Source organism: Macaca nemestrina, chromosome X, assembly GCF_043159975.1.
Source record: "Macaca nemestrina isolate mMacNem1 chromosome X, mMacNem.hap1, whole genome shotgun sequence".
In the NCBI taxonomy this organism is placed as follows: domain Eukaryota; kingdom Metazoa; phylum Chordata; class Mammalia; order Primates; family Cercopithecidae; genus Macaca; species Macaca nemestrina.
The window spans coordinates 2413296-2433536 of record NC_092145.1 but is presented as its reverse complement, the minus strand read 5'-3'; the positions used below and the strand labels follow the sequence as shown (position 1 = coordinate 2433536).

Genomic DNA, 20241 nt, shown 5'->3' with positions numbered 1-20241 from the left:
GCTGCCCACAGAACGAGCAGCAGAGGACCGGCCCCTCCCCTCTTCAACCCTCAAGGTCCTCGGGCTTGAGCTGTCAGTGCCAGGAGCGGGTGACTCTCTCCCCGCATCCCCTAGCCCAGCCGTGCACCCAGACCTGGTGCTCAGACCCGCCCGCCCCTCAGTCCTCCTCAGACACAAGGGCCTGAGCCACGGGGGCAGCTGGCTTCATTGTGCCCCAAGCCCCATGCCAATCCCCTGACAAGGTGGGCAGACTTGGGGCTGCCCAGGAGGCAGGCACTCCCCCGTGGGGCAGGTGTTTTATGGCGCATGGTGCCTTGCGGGAAGGGAATTTTATCTTCTGGTGGCACACTCGTCAATCCACTGCCCTCCCTGCCTTGGGAGCACTCCAAGAGGATTCCAGAACCCATCCTGGAAACCGCGCTGCTGTTGTCAGGAAACCTGGGTCTCAGGCTGAACTCAGAGTTGGGTTCGCCCGGGAACCTGGCCCCACCCGGTCCCCCTCTGGGCTCCACAGGCAGTACTGGAAAGGAGGGGCGGATTAGCTGAGAGCCGACACGATATGCTCCTAATCCAATTCCGATGGCATCTGGCCTCTGCTCCAGTCAGGCAGCCCATCTGTGTCCATGCCAACTGGCCAGCCCTGCCCCCATGCCCTGGACCTGGACTGCCCTCGGGCCTGCTGGGGAAGCATGTGTTCCTCTTCCCTGTCAATGGGTGCTGTGGTGGGGCAGCCATCAGGACCCCGAGCCCACAGGAAGGCTAAGGCCACAGGGCCAGGCCAAGGGCAGCTGCCTGTGTAGGCCAAGGAGAAACGAGCAAGGCTGCAGCTGCAAGGGCAGATCAAGGCCAAGGGAGAGGCTGATTAGGGTGAGGGAGTTCCTGGGGAATGGGCCAGGGGTCCCGTCTGCTCTCAGGGACAAATTGGGCATGTGAGGTGAGGCAGGCAGGAGGTAGACTTGCATGGAGGCTCCAGGCTAAGGGCAGTGGAGACCCCAGGTGTTTGGGGAGCCTCCTCTGTCCCTCTCCCACCCCAGAAGCCCCGTGATTAGTATGTGCTTGCTCTCAAGTCACTTGGGGGGTCTTGTACTCCCTAGTACTGTCTCCACCTGGCTTAGCTCCTGTAATTCCAGGAGATAGTCCCAGTCCGGAGCGAGATGCACACCCCTCAGTTGGGTCCCTGGTCCCCAGCCCCCTCCCCACCACCCAGGAAATGAGGTCGTGAGTTACCCCCAGGCTCCCGATTGGGGCAGGCTCAGGCCTCAGCAAGAGGCCTTTGGCTCCTGAAGAAACCTGATCCACGGGGAGAGAGGCAGGGACAGCTGCGGCTCTTCTGGGTGGGGAGGATGCCATGTGGCCATCACCCAGCTGGGGCGAATGAGCTGTGGCTTTGCAGGCGACAGCTTCTGTTCCACTGCGGCCAGGGCTACCCCTACCCCTATCCCTCCTCAGAAGCCCCAAGGTTAGCATGTGCCTGTTCTCCAGTCATCTGGGGAGTCTTGTGTGCCTTCCCAGACCCACTGTGAGTGCCCCATGGGCTGGGGCTGGGCTCTCTGGTCATCCGGTCCCTGCAGCAGATGGCAGGCGTAAGCCCAGCTGCCCAGGGCTGGGAGCTGCAAGCTGCTTTCTGTCCACTAGGTGTCAGTGTGGGTCTGGTCATGGCCGCCACAGCACTGGGCGCCGGGTGAGCCCCCGGGAGGGCTCCTCCGCATCAGCGGGGGCTGAGAATCCTGGGGCCAAGGGTGAGGCCAGAGGATGGTGTCATGCCACATGCCTACCCTGGTAGAAAGTGGTTGAGTGGGTGTCCAGGCCTGGATGCCAGTCACACATGTAAGTTTCCAGTACCTTCAGGCCAAGGAAGACTGAGAAGTGAGCATCCTCAAGGATGACAAGTGACAGAATTGGATAGGGACAAGTGGCTCTGATTGTGAAGGCAAAGTCCATTTGGGGCTTCTGAGTGGCTCTGGGTGTCATTCAAGTCGCCATGTAGACGAGCTGTGAGCCCTGGCTGAGGGCTCAAAGTTGGCGCTGGAGCTACATTAGAACCAAGGTGGCTGGGTCCTGAGGGCCCTGTGCTCGCCGGGTTCTGTCGGGCAGCGTAGGTTCTGTCCTGACCTGGGCCACAGGCCAGAGCTCTGACTCATGGTTACAGGGCCCTCTCCACCTCCAGCCTCAGTCGCCTTGTCTGCGCCCTGCAGAGAGCAGCTGATGAGCAGCCCAGGGTGGACAGTGTCTCCCTGACCCCTGCGAGGCCATGCAGCCCAGAAAAGGCTTGAAGACTTCCCAGTCTCCTCCCTCAGCACCGTGACTCCGGTTTGGCTTCTCCCTGCCTGTTCCCCACTGGGAACCCACTCCCATGCCTCTCTTTCCTCACGCGACACCATTCTTCCTCTTTGGGTCTCTGGACCCAAGAACTTGCATCTCCCACTAACTCTCATGCTCCCTCCCCACTGCTTCTTCCCTGAGAAACTTCTGGAAAGTAGGCCTCCATTCCCTGTCGCCAGCAGTCGCAGGCACCCTGGAGACTCCCGATCCCTTGTCACTGGCCATGCTCATGCCCCAGTCCCTCGGGCCCTGCCCACCCTCTTTGCAGGCTGTTCCTATCCTCACATGTTGGGGTGTGCGACACTGCCAGTCTTTGGGACCGGCTGGCCCTATCTTACAGAGCTGGGGAGCTGGGTGTTGGTGACAAGCCTGCTCAGGGAATTCATAGGCTAGGAGCAAGAGAGGTGTTTCCTGACAGGCACAGAGCCTTGGCCTAGTCTTTGGCATCTGGTGCCATCCCTGCCTCCCCTGATTGGTGGCCCTCCCCATGTCTCCACTAAAGTGCCCTGGACACTTGCTCTCCTCCCCAGGGGACGGTTGGCTGTTCTCTTCTGTCCTGTCTCCTAGCAACCCTTGGCTGTACCTGGCAATACCCTACTGGGTCCCCTCTGTGCCCCCTTGTTGGGTCCTGTCCCCTGCCTTCCGTGCCCCCTCAGCGGTAGTATGGAGGTGGCCAGGATAGCACAGGGACCTGGGACCTGCTGGAGTCCGGGAGCCTCCTGGCCTGTTTTGCCATCTGTGTGTCAGGAGGAGGATGGCTAGGGACTCCCCGTGACAGCAGCCAGAGGGCCGCGTGCTCACTCCCACGTGCACACCCCCAGCGGTCTGCAGAAAGGCTCCTGTCTAGAGGGAGAGCCAGGCGCTGGCCAGACAGCCCCAGAGGGCTGCTGCCACCCAAGGAGCAGTCAAGCAGGGCCACGTAGGAGGCCTGGGACACACAAGGCCGGCCCGTCCCATCCCATCCTCTCCTTCTGTGCTTCCCGGGCACCACGCAGGCCTGGCGGACAACACCAATGACCTGGAGAAGCGCAGGCAGATCTACGGGCAGAACTTCATCCCCCCCAAACAACCCAAGACCTTCCTGCAGCTGGTGTGGGAGGCCCTGCAGGACGTGACCCTCATCATCCTGGAGGTGGCTGCCATCGTCTCTCTGGGCCTCTCGTTCTATGCGCCGCCGGGAGAGGAGAGTGAAGGTAAAGCCCGGGGGCCTGGGCTGGAAGGAGGGGGAGGAATGGGGCTTGAGATGAGAGAGGGTCACAGGATGGTGATGTCTCCTCCACTGCTTCCCTTTTGTCCTTGGCACAGCCTGCGGGAATGTGTCAGGAGGCACAGAAGATGAGGGTGAGGCCGAGGCTGGCTGGATAGAGGGGGCTGCCATCCTGCTGTCTGTCATCTGTGTGGTGCTGGTCACAGCCTTCAATGACTGGAGCAAGGAGAAGCAGTTTCGAGGCCTGCAGAGCCGAATTGAGCAGGAGCAGAAGTTCACGGTCATCCGGAACGGGCAGCTCCTCCAGGTCCCCGTGGCTGCGCTGGTGGTGGGGGACATTGCCCAGGTCAAGTACGGTGAGTGCCCTGGTCTTCACCTACCCTGTCAAGGAAGCTCGGCTCCTGCTTCTGGGGAGGGTGGGCCAGAGGAGACCCCCAGCACAGGTTCTCCCCGGCGGCATGGGTGCCGTCACCTGCAGGAGGCCGGAGGTGGGGGAGGTGGGGGGAGCACCGGGCAGGGCAGAGTGGGAGAGTTTCAGACACAGCAGGCCCCCCAGGAATCAGCTGTCCCCACAGCCTCTGTGGAGGGCTTCCCCCCTACAAAGGATGCAAATGTCCTCGTTCCCCAGAAGGAGGAGGGCTCCCAAGTCCCTTTCCCAGGCGGCCCACGGCACCTGACGGGACCTCCCCTGGGGCAGCTGGGAGGAAGTGGTGGGGAGAAAGGCCTCTGCTTCCCGGTGTTCTAGGCGACTTGCTGCCAGCCGACGGCGTGCTCATCCAGGCCAATGACCTCAAGATCGACGAGAGCTCCCTGACGGGCGAGTCTGACCATGTGCGCAAGTCAGCTGACAAAGATCCCATGCTGCTCTCAGGTGAGGGCCACCCTCCTGGCCAGCCTGGCACCAAGGGGCGTCAGCAGCCATGTAGCCCAGCAGGCAGCCTGGACAGGATAATGTCCACCAGGGCCTTCCAGCATAACCATCAGGTTGGGACTCTGAGGACTCCGTCCACCATGAGGCCTGATCGTGGCAGCTCCAGCCACAGGGCGAGGCAGTTGGCCCTCCAGGCCCAGGAGAGTGCTTTGTGTCCTGAATGGGAAGCCCCAAGCAGAGAGGCTTCCGGGGGTCAGCACAGCACTGTGCTTCTCCCAAATCCAGCCCCTCGACAATATCCAGTGGGGCTAGTGTTCCCTTTCTGGAAGGTTTCAACGTAGCCCAGTGTTTATCCCAGTTGGAAACGTAGTGTGAAACGGGACAGGAAGGCTGGAGGCCCTAAGTGGGCCCTGTGGGCCTCGGGGTCCCCTCCAAGCCAGGGAGGAGGCTTCAGCCTAGTTTTAAGGTGGACACAGCCTCTAGCGGCCTGGACGCCGCGTCCCTGCTTCTGGGAGAGCCTGGGAGACAAGTTGTGGGCACTGAATATGTCTCCCACTGGGTGGTGCAAATTCCTGTCTCAGTCTCTGTGTTGCTGTTCCAGGCACTCATGTCATGGAAGGTTCTGGAAGAATGGTGGTGACCGCCGTTGGTGTGAACTCACAGACAGGCATCATCTTCACGCTGCTTGGAGCTGGTGGAGAGGAGGAAGAGAAGAAAGATAAGAAAGGTAGCGCAGCAGTGCCGCCAGTCCCTGGCGCTGGTGGGAGCTCCTTCCATGCAGCCCATTCTCTCTTTGCGGGCTGGTGCCACTGGGGGCTCAGGGAGAGCCAGCCCAAGTGGGTGGGAGGCCGGGCCGTCTCTTTTGATTCTCCTTGGAGACTTCTCTTCTGAGGATTTTCCCCCTAAGGGCCGGCAGGCCAAGAGCCCCTCCAGTGCTGTGGACAGGGAGCTTCCCTGAGACCACCATCCCCAAAGGCTTCGGGATCCCATACTTACCTAGGCAGGAATGGGGTCAGAGGGACAGGGGGCCACGAGGCAGCCAGGGAAGTGGGGGTCAGAGGTCAGAGGAGGCTGGGACAGGTGAGGGCAGGGCAGCCCACCTGTGGGTGGTGGCCCTGCCCTGGAGCTTACAAAGCTAGGCAAGCCTGAGCCAGGAGGGCCCATTCCTTGCCGTGTGGCTGGAGCTGTCACCATCAGGCCCTGCAGTGGGTAGAGTCCTCAGACCCTCTAACCTGAGGACTATTCAGAGAGGCCCTGATGGACAAGATCAAATTGCTGTCACAGCTCCTTCTGACTGGGCGGCCTTGGTCTGGCCTGGGCTTGCCTTCTGGCCACTCCTGCAGCGAAACCACAGTAGGGAGCTGCACCCACATGGGAAAGCTCTGTTTCCTGCCAGGGACCTCCAGCCAGGGCCCTGGGGCCAGTGCGCGGGGCGTGGGGATGTGGGGCAGGCAGTCAGGGCCCGGGGGAAAAGTCAGCCCTGACCCCAGGAGGCAGCAAGGGAGTACCTGGATGACCCTCTGTGGCCTGGAAGCTTCCACGAGCCCTGCCTTCTGGCAGCCTGGGCCTGTGTCTCCCTGTACCGGCTCTTCTTTGTGGCACCAAGTCCTGTAGGGCTCAGTGCAGTGTCACCCCAGTGAGTGCCCTGGGGGTGCACAGGCAAATGGGCGGCCCTGAGCCTCATCTGGGCTGGGCTGGAGTCCCTAGGCCTCTGTCCTGGGAAGCCCAGCTGCCCCTGCCTGGGCTGCCTCCTCATGCCTTGCACACATTGCCCTCTCCCATCGTCCACAGGAACCCACGCTCCTCTGGAGTCTCCAGCCACCCTTCCCAGGCTGCTCACCTTCTCTGTACCTTAAATGAGAGTGTCCTCCCTAACTGTTCCAGGCCTCTCCTTTTTTTTTTTTTAAATTGACAAGACTACTTAGCCCCTCCCAGGCCCCACCTGCCCCTCCTCTCCAGCACCCTCAGGCTGTGTTACTTAGGAGTCAGAGCTAGAGGGCTTCCTGGAGGAAGGGAAACCTGAGGGGTCCCTGGAGGGAGAGCAGCAGCTGACCAGTTGGGGAAAGGGTAGCAGCAAGACCAGGGGGCTCCCTGCTCACCCTCCCCATCTCTCCCGCCCCATCCCCATTGTTTGGTGCAGCCTGCCCAGTACATGCCTAGGATACTTGCCTTCTACCTGCACCCAACCCCCTATTTCTTGTCTCTTGACCTTGACTCCTAAGCACCTTTCTCCAAGTGTGCTTCCCCTCCTCACCTTCCCCCGACTCCTGCCTCTTCTGGCAGGGCCCAGCCCTCCTCTTCCAGCAATACTCATCCCAAGCCTCCCCCTGCCTCCCTCCTCCAGAGGCCTCCCAGGGCTTGTGTGCAGGCTGGGTCTGGAGTCCATGCTTCCTTCAGGCCCCCACGGCCCCAAGGCTCTGCTGTCTCCCCTGCTGTGCTGTGCGGTCATCACACTGCCATCTTGTGTCCATGGGGGTCTCCCCTCCCTGCAAGAAGGCCCTCTATGCCCACAGGAACCCTGGGCAAAGAAGGCCTGATCAATGCCCCACCCCTGGCTGAGGGAGAAGCGGTGCTCTCCCTGCTGCCTGGGGACCCCAGATCCCAACCCCAACTGCCTGGGAGCCACCTGGCACCATCTGTGTCCCTGGATGTCCAGTGACATGAGCCATTGGATGGGTGACTGGCCACAAGCCCCTCCTGCCCTAGTTGGTTGGATTCCAGAGCTAGGGCTGGTGCAGATGGGGCCCCCCAGGAAGTTCCTCTAACTGCAGCTCTCAGAAGGGGTGGCTGTGCCACCACCTGAGCCCCTGGATAGGGCCACTTGGGGCCAGCCTGGCCTTCCAGGGCTGCTGGGTGCTAGTGCTCAGGCTGGCACTCCTGTGCAGTAGCCCTGGGTTGACCAATGAATGACCTAAAAGCACCCGGCAGAGTCCTAGAGTCTCATTCCTTTGTCCCTTTAAAACACACACTGGGGCCAGGTGCAGTGGCTCATGCCTATAATCCCAACACTTTGAGAGGTCAAGGCGGGTGAATCACTTGAGGTCAGGAGTTCGAGACCAGCCTGGCCAACATGGCGAAACCCCATCTCTATTAAAAATACAAAAATTAGCTGGACGTGGTGGTGTATGCTTGTAGTCCCAGCTACTTGGGAGGCTGAGGCAGGAGGATCACTTAAACCTGGGAGGTGGAGGTTGCAGTGCTCACACACACACACACACACACACACACACTGAGCTAACTGCTAGACGTGACTGCAGGGAAAACCGATCCCTAGGCAAGGGGAGCTGGGTGCTGTCTGCCTGGCTTCCAGGGGTTAGGGGCCATCTAAGTGAACCCCTTGAGCTGGTTTGCAAGGAGCAGACATCCTGACCTGGGGAGGTTCCAGCTTCCAGGAACCTCCCACTGCCAGCTATGTGTGACCCAGGACCTTTCCAAGGCTGGCTTTAGGGGTTCACTGTAGGGCTGAGCTTAAAGCCCAAGGGGGAGCCCTGGGCAGAGGTCTGGCTCAGGAATGCCAGTGTTCATGGTGACTGTGTGCTGGGAAGTGGTGACGGGGTGAGCCTGGAGAGGACGGGGCATGAAGAAAGTGCTGCGGTGGGCAGTGCTTAGGGTCACCAGCAATCAGGCCTCTCCTCCCCACCCCCTCTGCCACGCGGCCCCCAGGCTGTGCTGTGCATGTGCATGTATGTGCCACACGGTGTCCTCAAGCCTTCGTGTCTGTCATCCCTCTTCCATTGTAGGCAAGCAGCAGGATGGGGCCATGGAGAGTAGCCAGACCAAAGGTAACGGGCGCCGCTGCTTGGGTACCACTAGCTTGGAGCCCTGGGGGTGGGGCTGGTGGAGGGCACAGTGTGGGGGGAGGGTCACCTGCCTCAATGGCAAGAGCAGCACTTGGAGACCAGGTGAGTGGGCTGCACAGTCCCGTCCCAGTGCAGAGGGAGGAGAGAGCACACCCCTGGGGCTGCACAGGGCATCCTGGCCACAGACACTGCTGGCAGCTCAGCCCAGCCACCTAGAGGAGACCTTAGCCCAGCATGAGTGGGCGCCCCGAGTCCACTCTGGCCAGATGAGAAAACTGAGGCCCAGAAGGGCTGACTCGCCTGAAGTTCTGGGTCCCAGTCAGTGTTTCCCAGGCCAGCTTCCTTTCAGCCAAGCCTGTGGACCTGGGAGACAGAGTGGTCCTCTGAGGGCCAGAGGCCCGGCTCTCCTCTCAGCCCCAGACGCCTGGCAGGTGCCGACACCCTAGGGCCAGCGTGTGCCTGGCTGTGAGACACAGGAAGCAAGAGACAGGGTGGGGGGAGGGGGGAGGAGGCTGGCCGTGGCCCATGGAGGAGAGGAGATATGGGCCAATGCAGCAGCCAGCTCTAGGTGCTGGGAGGCCATGGGGGACAAGGCAGGTCCTGACCCTCAGGAAGGTCACGGGCAGAGATGACCCAGGCAACGCCCAGTATGGAGCTGGGTTTGGGAGGGCACTGGGGGACAGCCCAATGGCTGGAGCCCTGGGTTGAGGAGGTGGCAGCAGGTGGGGCACAAAGCTAGAGGGGACCAGCTGCATGGGGCAATTGTGTCCTGACGCTACTCGGAAGAGGAGCCATGGCAAATGGCCTCGGGCTGGCAGGTGAGGAGGAGCAGGAGGAGGCAGAGGTGATGGCGGTAGTGCCAAGAGCCCCAGTGGATCGGGGACCAGAGTAGTGAGGGAGAAAGACGAGTCTGCTCTCCCCAGGTCGCTGCGTCGGTCCCTGGGCACAAGAGGGAGGTGGGGTGGCCAGGATTACTCTGGGCTGTGGAGTGGGTGCGACCAGAGCTTGGCAGGGAGGGAGATGAGGAAGTCACAGAAGCAGAGGAGTGGGTAGAGGAGGGAGCCAGAGTGGGGGGCACACCCCCACCATGTCGAGGGCAGCAAGGATGAGGAGCACAGGGCCCACCAGAGAAGAAGGGAGAGGAGCCGTCTGCTCCAGGGGAGAGACAGGGAGGGTGCTGGAGGGACAGATGGAGCCTGAACAGACGCAGGGCTGGCTGGTGGGAGGAGAGTGCATGGGGCTCCTGGGCCTCCCTAAGGGAGGTAGGAGGGGGCTCGGACAGCAGTAGGCAGATGAGTCAGCTCAGGGTTCTGGAACATTCCTTGGGCCACAGGCCTCTGCTCTCAGGTATTATTTGGGGCATTCCAGGACTGGTCATCCTGTCTGTGTGCCCAAATTCCTTGTGCTGTGTCTGTCCTCCCTTCTCCCGAGAGAACCATCTCTGTCCCACCTAGAACAGTGCTGGAGCCACCCCACCCACCCCAAGAGGGCTTGAGCTTAGGAGGCGAGAGATGGGAAGTTGATAGACTTGAAATAGGAGAGCTCCACTGAATCCCATCTCCTCTCTATGGTGTGGCATGTCTTACCCCACAAAAGCCCCTTGTAACCCCTTCTCCCCAGCCAGGCACTGACCTTGGCCATGGGGTTCCTCTGTGTGCAGCTAAGAAGCAGGATGGCGCAGTGGCCATGGAGATGCAGCCCCTGAAGAGCGCGGAGGGTGGGGAGATGGAGGAGCGGGAGAAGAAGAAAGCCAACGCACCCAAGAAGGAGAAGTCTGTCCTTCAGGGAAAGCTCACAAAGCTAGCGGTGCAGATCGGGAAAGCAGGTAGGGACAGCAGGAGGTGGCGGGCCCAGGCCATTGACTGGGCGTGGAGGACACTGGGCTCCTGGAGATGAGCCCAGGCTGTGCAGAGCAAGTGGGAAGGAATGTGGCAGGTGAAGTGTGGGCCAGGCAGCCAGGGGCACAGGCCAGGGCCGGCAGTGGCCATCGGGGTCTGGTGCAGCCCTTCCCTAACGAGCATAAATCCCAAACCCTCAACGAACACCCCAGGTCACACACTGAGCCACTGCCCGTGAGGTGCCCCTACCCAAGGCTCATAAAGCAGCTGGGGGCATGCAGGGCTGGTACCCCAACTTCTCGGGGGCAGTGCAGGATAGACTCTTGCTAGCCCTCCCCAGCGGTGCCTCTCGTGCCATCAGGCCACAAAGTCCACTCCCCAACCCCAGCAGGACTCCAGAAGAGGCCACGCAGAACCCCCTTGCAAACAGGCACCAGCTCACCTGCTGAGCCAAGCCCGCCCTGTTTATCCTGAAACGCAATGCAAATCTACAAGGCCTTCACAAATGCCTCCAAGACCATGCCCATACCTCTTCTTCTCTCTTCCTGTCCCCCTCCTTCCCTCACCCGTGGCAACCCCTTTCCTCTCCTCCCTCCTCTGTGGCAGGGCTGGTGATGTCCGCCATCACCGTCATCATCCTGGTCCTCTACTTTGTGATCGAGACGTTTGTTTTGGAAGGCCGGACATGGCTGGCAGAGTGCACACCGGTCTATGTGCAATACTTCGTGAAGTTCTTCATCATTGGTGTCACTGTGCTGGTCGTGGCTGTCCCAGAGGGCCTGCCACTTGCAGTCACCATCTCCTTAGCTTACTCTGTCAAGGTAATCATAAAACTTACAGTTGATACTGTTTACAGACTAGGAAACTGGGGTAAGAAGTCATTGGGCGCCTTGGCAGCAGTATAAACTGGAGGACATTTAGGATGGCTCAAGGGAGGAGAGGAGGTGCCGAGCAGGGACCCAGGGGGCAGCTTTGCTGATCTGTCAGCTCAAGTCCCTGGGCATGAGATGCGCCAGAAAGCAGGCAGGCAGTGGAATACCCAGGGGTCAGCATCTGCACAATGTGGGCAGTAGGACGGAGGGGCCGGGAGGCAGTGGGGAGGCAGGGAATCAGCAGAGGGCCTGGGACACTGGGAGGCAGTGGGAGGAGTGGAGGGAGCCAGGAGTGGGGTGGTGGGGTGGGAGAGCTGCAGGTCTGGTGGGTGGGTAACTGAGAGGGGGCTCGGGCAGGGAAGGTCCCAGGTGCTCATCCCACCCCCACCGTTGCATGAGGTTTCTGATGCCTTATAGCCTTGCTATTGGCTCAGGGCTGACCGAGGTCCCCAGTGTTCTTAGTGCCACACGTGGAGCTAACTGAGCAGAACAGAGTCGTGCGGTGTTTGTGTTGACATCTCTCACTCCCCCACCCCAACAAGCACCTGGGCCAAATGCCCATACCCTTGCCCTTTGCAGAAAATGATGAAAGACAACAACCTGGTGCGCCACCTGGATGCCTGCGAGACCATGGGCAATGCCACAGCCATCTGCTCTGACAAGACGGGCACACTTACCACCAACCGTATGACCGTGGTCCAGTCCTACCTAGGGGACACCCACTACAAAGAGATTCCGGCCCCCAGCGCCCTGACCCCTAAGATCCTCGACCTCCTGGTCCATGCCATCTCCATCAACAGTGCCTATACCACCAAAATACTAGTGAGCTGGGGCAGAAGCGGGCGGGCAGGGCTGGGGGTGGGAGCAGCGGAGGGACCTGGCCAGGGTGCCAGGTGAGCTGTTGCAAGGTGCTCATTAGGCCCCCCCTTGAGAACTTTGGCCCAGAGCCACAGTGGTCTCTGGGGTGCTGCTTACCCTCCTGCCCATCCCTGGCCTCACAGGTGGCTCTGGCTGGGAAACTGCCTGTAGCTAAGGCAGACCTTCCTCTGCTCCCCGCCTCCCACACCCTAACAATATGGTGACCACAAGGGGACAGAGCTGGGGCTCCAGGGGCAGCATGGAGGGTGGTCACAGGCCCCCAGTGCCATGCTAGCCCTCCTCATCTTGCAGCCTCCTGAGAAGGAAGGCGCCCTCCCACGCCAGGTGGGCAATAAGACGGAGTGCGCCCTGCTGGGCTTCGTCTTGGACCTGAAGCGAGACTTCCAGCCCGTGCGCGAGCAGATCCCGGAAGACAAGCTTTACAAAGTATACACCTTCAACTCGGTCCGCAAGTCCATGAGCACAGTCATCCGCATGCCCGACGGTGGCTTCCGCCTCTTCAGCAAGGGGGCCTCAGAGATCCTGCTGAAAAAGTGAGTGAGCAGCAGGGAGGTGCCGGGGTATGTGCAGAGTTTCTGATGCTATTGTTGTGGTAAAAGAGGCCAAACATAAAATTCACCATTTCAACCACTTTACAGTGTCCAGTTGAATGGCATTAAGCACATTCACAATATCATGCAACCGTCACCACTAACCAGTTCCAAAACACCTCCATCACCCTGGAAAGAAACCCCAGACCCATGAGCAGCCCTCCCCACTCCCCTCCCCAGACCTGGCACCCACTCATGTGCTTCCCGTCTGGATGGATTTCCCTGTCTGGACATTTCCTATCAAGGGACTCATACAGTGTGTGGCCTTTTGTGTCTGGTTTCTTTCCTTAGTGTAAAGTTTTTCAGTTTCACCCAGGTATTAGACCTTCCTTTTTTGTTTTGCTTTGTTTTGTTTTGTTTTGTTTTGTTGCTCAAGCCATCCTCTTACCTCAGTGTTCCGAGTAGCTGAGATTACATGTGCATGCCACCACGCCCAGCTAATTTTTAAATTGTTTGTAGAGCTGGGGTCTCATCATGTTGCCCAGGGTGGTCTTGAAGTCTTGGGCTCAAGCGATCCACCCATCCCGTCCTCCCTAAGTGCTAGGATTACAGGAATGAGCCACTGCGCCCAGCCCAAACTTCCATTCTTTCTAAGGCTGAGTAATATCCCATTGTATGGTAAAGCACATTTTGTTGGTCCATTCATTCATTCATCTGTGTACCAGTATGTGAGTCGTTTCCACCTTTTGGCTGTCGCGAGTCACGCTGCTGTGAACATTCATGTACAAGTTTTTGTTTGAACCCATGTTTTCAATTCTTTTGCGTGGACATCTAGGAGAGAAATGACTGGCTCGTGGTGTCCACCAAACTGTTTTCCACAGGGGCAGCAGCATTTCACATTCCCACCAGTGACATAGGAGGGTTCCACCTTCTCCCCATCTTCAACAGCACTTATTTTCTGGTGTGTCAGTGCTGATGGGGGGGCCATCCTTGTGGGTATGAGGCAATATCTCCTGGTGGTTTTGATCTCTTTTGATGTGCTGAGTGGCCATTTGCCTGTCTTCCTTGGGAAAATGTCTGTCCCAGCCCTTGGCTTGGTGCTGAGTTGGGTTGTTCGTCCTTTTATTGGTGGGCTATAATGTTCTTTATGTATTCCAGATCCTAGATCCTTATCAGCTATGCGATTTCTACACATTCTGTCCCATTCTGTGGCCTGTCTTCACTCTCTTGATAGTGTCCTTAGATGCACAAATGTTTTAAATTGTGATGACGTCCAGTTGATCTATTTTCTTGTTGTTGCTTAGAGATGATGAAAATTTTCTTAGAGATGATGCAAATTTTCTGGAATTGGAGACTGGTGATGGTTGTGCAACTCTGTGACTATACTAAAAACCATTGAATTATCTACTTTAAATGGGTGGACTGTGTGGTGCGTGAATCATATCCCAATAAAGCTATTAGAACAAAGTGAGGGAGAGCGCACAGCGTCACCTCCAAGTGCTCTGGCTTCCCCACTCCCACTCAGCCTTCCCGCACTCCACACCCTTGGCCTTGGCGTCTCTGTCCCCCACCCACCTGGCTCCTCATGACTGCCATCCCACGGCCCTCAGGGCAGGGTCCTCTGCAGAACGCCCAGGGCTCCCCAAAGGCCCAGGCCCAGCCCTCCTTCCTGCATTCGGTGGACTGGACCACCAAGTGCACCCTGCCTGACCTCCCCACCCACAGCGCTCTCCCGAGAACTCTGCCAGGCGCAGCGTTCACCGCCAGGGCCAGGACCACCTCCTCCCTGGAGCCATCCCTGCTGGTGTGGGGGCCTCAGCCCTCTTTCTGTGCTGCTTTTTTGGTGGGCACTGGGGGACACTGAGGCACTGAGGATAAAAGGCCCAGCCCAGCTTCACTCTGCTGGCTGTGCATACATGAGCAAGTTACTCCCCCTACTCCCATGCCTCAGCTTCCCCGGCAGCATGGAGATCACAGAATACTTATCTCTGGGGAGGGGTGTGAGGACTCTGTGGGTGATTCCACATCCGTAGGAGGCCCTCCGTCTGCACAGCTTCTGTTATGATAATTTCCTTCATCACCAGCCTCCTGTTGAGTGGCAGCACCTGGCACTCACAGCCCCACTGGCTTCTTCCACCACGCCCACCTCTGTGGCCCTCAGCTCCTTTGCTCCCTCCTCTCCCCACCTGAATCCTCCTAGTCCTGTCCCTTTTGAGAAACTCCTGGAGTCATGAGTGCTCTACTGAGGCTGTGGCTGCCTGAATGTGGTTATGGCGATTGTCCACAGACTTCAGTTTTTGCCCATGTTCCACCCCCTTGTCCCATGAAGTCTCTGGTGGAGCTGCCATGAGCCGCATACTCCTGCCTCCCTCTCTCCTGGTCTCTCAGCCTGCAGCAGTGCATGAGTGTCCTGGTGCCTTCAAGCAACAGAAATGGATTCTCCCCCAGTTCTGGAGGCCAGAAGTCCAAATCAGGGCCTGGGCAGGGCTGAAGCCCCTCCAAAACATCTCAGGCAGGACACATCCTGCCTCCCTCAGCTTCTGGTGGTGGCCGCCAGTCCTTGTGTTCCTCGGCTTGCAGCTGCCCCTCTCTAATCTCTGCCTGTTGTCACACAGCGTTCTCCCTGTGTGTCTGTGTTCTCACACGGGGCTCTCCTCTCTGATAAGGACCCCAGTCCTTGGCTAAGCCCCCAATCCAGTGTTACCAGAGCTGTTTCCTGTTGTTCTCTCCCCACCTCCACCTCATCTCTGCCCACCCCCTGCCTAGGTGCACCAACATCTTAAACAGCAATGGCGAACTCCGAGGCTTTCGGCCTCGGGACCGGGACGACATGGTGAAGAAGATCATTGAGCCGATGGCTTGCGATGGCCTCCGCACCATCTGCATCGCCTACCGGGACTTCTCTGCAGGCCAGGAGCCCGACTGGGACAACGAGAACGAGGTCGTGGGTGACCTCACCTGCATAGCTGTCGTGGGCATTGAGGACCCCGTGCGGCCCGAGGTAGTCCCTGCCTTCTCTGTGAGCTGCCCTGGTAACTGTGCCCTCTGCCCGAGCTTGTCCAGACTGGTAGGGGTGGCCTTCCTTCACACATAGTTGCTGCCGTCCCTCCGTAGTACACTTGAGCCCTGTCCTGGGTGCTCTCGCCCTGGCACCCGCACAAAGGCTCTGTCTTGCCTGCTGGAAGGCCTCTCCTGCTTGGCCTATGGGCCCAGCTCAGGCTCCACCTTCTACCAGGTGAGAAGGTGGCAGTGGCAGAGAGACCGTCGACATTTGGGATCTGATCTGCCCAGGACTGATGGACTGGAGGTGGTGCTGAAGCCTGAGGGGACACAGGTTTGGGGGACAGGGTGGGCGTTTATTGCTTGAGAGTTTGGCTGGGGCTACTCAACAGTCAGGACGTCCCGTGGGGAGCTCATAGCAAAGGTCCTGGTGGGAGAGGGAGCCCAGAAGCATATCTCCATATGGACGATGCCACCAGGGGAGTCCAGACGAGGGAGACCTTGAGGTCTGTGTGGCAGATGGCACAGCCTTGACGCTGGGAAGTCACTTTGTTGTTGAAAGATCCCAGAGCCTGGAGGGATCCAGGCCTGGAGGATGGCCAGCCCCGGAGGGAGAGTGTAAGGTGTGGGGTACCCCTCTGTCTCCCCAGGGCCTCTGCATGGCACCCACCTCTGTCAGAAGCAGGGCCACTTTGATCCTGCCTATCACCCTGAGAACTTGTATTTGTAGGAGCCACCCTGGGGGTGCAGGTGTAACCCGGGAGGAGAAGCTTCTGGGCTCTCCTTTGGGAGACAGGTATGCATGTATTGGATCACGTAGCAAAGACACTTGATTCAAAGACAGTGCATCTAAACACCAGCCATGGGGTCATGTCAACAGAGCAGCCCTGCGCCCCGAGGAGAACATGGTCACTACGCCTGGAGAGGGAGCACCTCAAACCTGCCCTGGGAGAAAATGGGTGGTAGCGGAGGACAGGGGAGAGAAGTCCAGCGAGGGCAATGGGCCCCACGATGGTGGGCAGTGGCGTGAGTCCCGGACCCCGCTGAGCCTGGGAGAGCAGAAGGAGAGGGTGCTGGTGAGGTGAAGCAAGGCCACACTTGGGGACAGGCTTAGAGGCCTTTCCCTTCAGGAGCCATCGAGTCCCTCTGGTGGACCAGGGAGCAACTGAAGCACGGAGCGGAGGAAGGAATCTTGCCAGAGGGTCCTGGGGAAGAGGGCCAGCTCCTTCTCAGCTTTCGAGTGGCTGAGAGAGAGTCCAAGTGGTAGACCACAGTGACAGGGCCAGGCTGTGGAGGCTGGGCAGACCCCCACAAAGACTGGCCAGCCTGGTGGTGGCTGAGGACACACAGAGGGCCCAGTGAAGCCCTGGTTGCCAACAACAGGCAGTAGGCACAAGGGCCTCACTGAAACCTGCCAGGGTGCTTGGAGATGTGGCACGGCTGCAGCCAGAGGAGGGCCCGCGGGGCTGGGCCCTGGGGGGCCACAGGAAGCCTGTGGCAGGGGTGGTATTGATGCTGGAGCTGGGCCAGCGGGGGGCACTGGCAACTTCTCCAGACACCTGGCTGGCTGCTGCGCTGTGGGGCCTTGGGGAGAAGGCAGGGAGCAGGGCTGAGCAGGCGAGGAAGGACAGCCTGGCCTGGCCCTTTGGGGCCCTTTGGGGGTTTCTTCCTTTGGGGAAGAAACCGGGCTACACACACTGGGCCTGAGGAGGCAGGAGGCCTGGGTTCGCAACTGCTGGTTTTCAGGCTCGTCACGGCCACTTGGTGGCAGCAGAGGGTGGCTTCCAGACGTTTCAGGGCCAGGCATTCACTGGCTCAGAGGAGAATTGTCTTTCTGTGGCTCATGATCTTGTTATCCAGCACCCCAAGATCCTCAGAGAGTAGAAAGTGTCCCCGAGGCTGACAGCGAGGCCACTTGGTGGTATTCGCTGCAGGGACCATTGGATCACTCTGCCACAGCCTGAAGCGGGGCCCCAGCTGTCTCCCTGGCAAAGGTCACAGCCCTCCTGCGCATGGCCTCAGGGGCTGCCAGCATGCAGGGACTCCCAGGTCAATGTCCTCCCCTGGCCTCTCCCGGCTGCCCCGCCCCTGGCTCCTGCTCTTGCGTGTCTACTCCACCCACCCCAGGCTCCCTAGGCTTCTGCACTCACCCGACAGTGCTCACAAGCCCCACTGCCTAGGCTTGACCTCCTCATTCAGGTTCCCAAACTCTGAACCTGGCTCCTCTTCTCCTCTCCCCTTGCCCCTCCACCTCAGTGGCATCAGCTGCCTGACCCTGTCTCTCTGTCTCTGAGCCTGAAGAGCTACTCCCTGTCCCCCCACCACTGGGACAATGCCACCACCTCCCGGCCGGTCTCCTGGCTTCCCGCTCTCAACCCTGTGCAGTGCTTTCCACTCAGCACTGGGGAACCTCTTTCTCTTTCTCCAGAATCTAATATGATGCAGGTAGCCCCCAACTTTTAACAAATTTTTAACTTGGTGCAAAGGCGATGCGCATTCAGCAGAAACTTTACTTCGAGTCCCATACAACCATTCTGTTTTTCCCTTTCAGTGCAATGTTCAGTGAGTTACATGAGATAATCAGCACTGTATTCCACAGTAGGCTTTGTGTTCAATGCTTTTGCCCAACTGTAGGCTAATGTAAGTGTTCTGAACACGTGTAAGGTGAGCTGAGCTAAGCCATCTCTGACTTATGGTATTTTCAGCTTCTCACGGGTTTGTCGGGACCTAACCCCATTGTAAATTGAGGAGCATCTGTGTTTGAAAAAGGAAATGTGCACTACACAACCAAAGCTATGTTCTGCTTCCCCTGGAGAGGAGAGAGAGATGTTGTCCTGCAAAACTACACTAGGAAAAAGATTAACTCCTGAGAAAAACGTCTTAGGTTTTATATGGTTTTAAAATATCATAATAAGCTACAGAGGCAAGTGAGAGAGGAGTCCAGGTGCCCACCCTAGCCGTGGTGGACCCTCTGGCTACCTGGGAGCCCTCAAGGTGGCCGAGGGTGCGAGGCCCCCGCCTCCTTCTTCTTGAGAGCTATGTCCCCTGCCAGCCTGTCTGTAACCCAGGCTGACCCTGGCTCAGCAGCCCCGTGTCTGTTTTCCAGCTGGAAAATGAGGTTGACAGAGCTGGGTGATTTCTATGGTCACCCAGGTGACCTTTCCAGACGTGAGTCTGATGGTGCCCCTGAACAGCGTAAAGCTTCCAGTGACTTTTCCCTGCCATGCTTCTGCCATCAGGGCCTGGATCTGTGTCGTCACTGGTCCCCAGGGCCTGGCACTCCCAGGGCCTGACACAGTGAAGGAGGCAAGCGCCTGCTCATTGCGGCTTGGCTGGGGCGGGACAGCCCTGCCACCCTCTGGGCCTCCTCTGGGCCCATGCCTCCACAGGGGCCCTGCATGGGGACCCATGGTTTGGCTTTACTGTCATCTCTGCTGGACTTTGGGCTGGCCGCAGATCTGATGGAGGAAGGGGTACTGCTTCAACCCAAAATACGTCTTGCCTCGATGACCCCACCCACCTCTCTTATCTCTTCTAGGTCCCTGAAGCTATCCGAAAATGCCAGCGTGCTGGCATCACAGTCCGCATGGTGACTGGAGACAACATCAACACGGCCCGGGCCATCGCAGCCAAATGTGGCATCATCCAGCCCGGGGAGGACTTCCTGTGCCTGGAAGGGAAGGAGTTCAACCGACGGATCCGCAACGAGAAAGGCGAGGTAGCACCCAGCTGTCTGCCACCCCAGACCCTCCTCTCCTCCCCCCAGCCCCCTGTGTGCCCGCCCTAGCTCTGCAGCGTCCTTGTGCTTCCCCTCCCCAGATAGAACAGGAGCGGCTGGACAAGGTGTGGCCCAAGCTGAGGGTGCTGGCCCGGTCGTCTCCCACCGACAAGCACACGCTGGTCAAAGGTAGCCGAGGTCCCACACCCCTTTCCTGGGGTGGCCAACCTGAGGTTGTCTGCTTCCTGACACCAAAAGCCAGGTTCCCAAACAGGTCCCCAGGGCCTGCCTAGGAAGCTGGGTCCATTTGTCCCATTAGCCCAGAGCAGCAGGGCAGGGGCCCATGAGGGAACTGGGGTTCGAGGAGGGCCAGTGACTCACTCCAGGTCACACAGCGAGTCTCTAGAAGCAGTGGGTCTAGAGCCAGGGACCCAGGGTCGTGTCCCCAGGCCCTAAGCAGATCCCTACCCTCCCACCCTGTCACTCAGTGAGACTTGCTTACTTATTTGGGGGTAGGAGATGATCCAGGTGACAGGGAGCACAGATGACTGGGACAGTCAGGACGGGGCAATCCTGAAGGGTTTTCACAGCCAACCTACCCCCATGACTCCCTGGGCTACACAGGGTTGTGGTGACAGATGGCCCCAGCCCTGCCCTGCCCTGATTTGTCTCGCAGGGATTATCGACAGCACCACTGGCGAGCAGCGGCAGGTGGTGGCTGTGACAGGGGATGGCACCAACGATGGGCCGGCCCTCAAGAAGGCGGACGTAGGCTTCGCCATGGTAAGCCACCTGGTGCCAGCCCAACTCACCATGGCAGATGGGGCCAGCGTCTGTCCCATGGACATTAGCTTTGTACCAGGAAGTGGGAGCCAGTGTTGGGGCAGGTTACAGAGTGCCTGAAGGTTCTTTCTCTCACATCCTGGCCACTTGGGCCGGCGTGGGCTTGGCCAGTCAGGGGACATGTGGTTAAAGGCATCTGCTGTGATGCCCAAGGTTACAGTGGGCCCCAGACATACTGTGGAGAAGAAGGGGAATGGGGGGCAGGGGCTCTTCACTGATGGCATTGCCCACCCCCAGTCCTCTCTAAATGGACTGTCATCCCCAGATGAGGTAAGCAGAGTCCCCAGATGTGCTCTTCCTCTGCACTTCCTTCCTGTTGCTCACCCACTGAGTAGGGTGGCCCTGCAGACACCACCCGCAT

General features: G+C 59.1%; 1 protein-coding gene across 9 annotated transcripts in view; it reads left to right on the top strand.

Moving 5' to 3' along the window:
• Positions 1-20241, top strand: part of LOC105467336 (ATPase plasma membrane Ca2+ transporting 3) — a 66390-nt gene that overhangs the window by 20367 nt on the left and 25782 nt on the right. For 5 of the 9 annotated variants that reach the window (XM_011716852.3, XM_011716856.3, XM_011716849.3 and 2 more), the window contains exons 3-15: positions 3318-3515; positions 3628-3885; positions 4275-4400; positions 5002-5127; positions 8141-8182; positions 9861-10025; positions 10645-10859; positions 11490-11732; positions 12081-12322; positions 15086-15320; positions 18858-19037; positions 19139-19226; positions 19714-19820. In XM_011716852.3, the coding sequence (XP_011715154.2) occupies positions 3318-3515; positions 3628-3885; positions 4275-4400; positions 5002-5127; positions 8141-8182; positions 9861-10025; positions 10645-10859; positions 11490-11732; positions 12081-12322; positions 15086-15320; positions 18858-19037; positions 19139-19226; positions 19714-19820 (2225 nt within the window). The remainder of the gene's footprint in view (positions 1-3317; positions 3516-3627; positions 3886-4274; positions 4401-5001; positions 5128-8140; positions 8183-9860; positions 10026-10644; positions 10860-11489; positions 11733-12080; positions 12323-15085; positions 15321-18857; positions 19038-19138; positions 19227-19713; positions 19821-20241) is intronic. The other 4 variants (XM_011716853.3, XM_024788349.2, XM_071088855.1 and 1 more) reach the window with 1 other exon arrangement.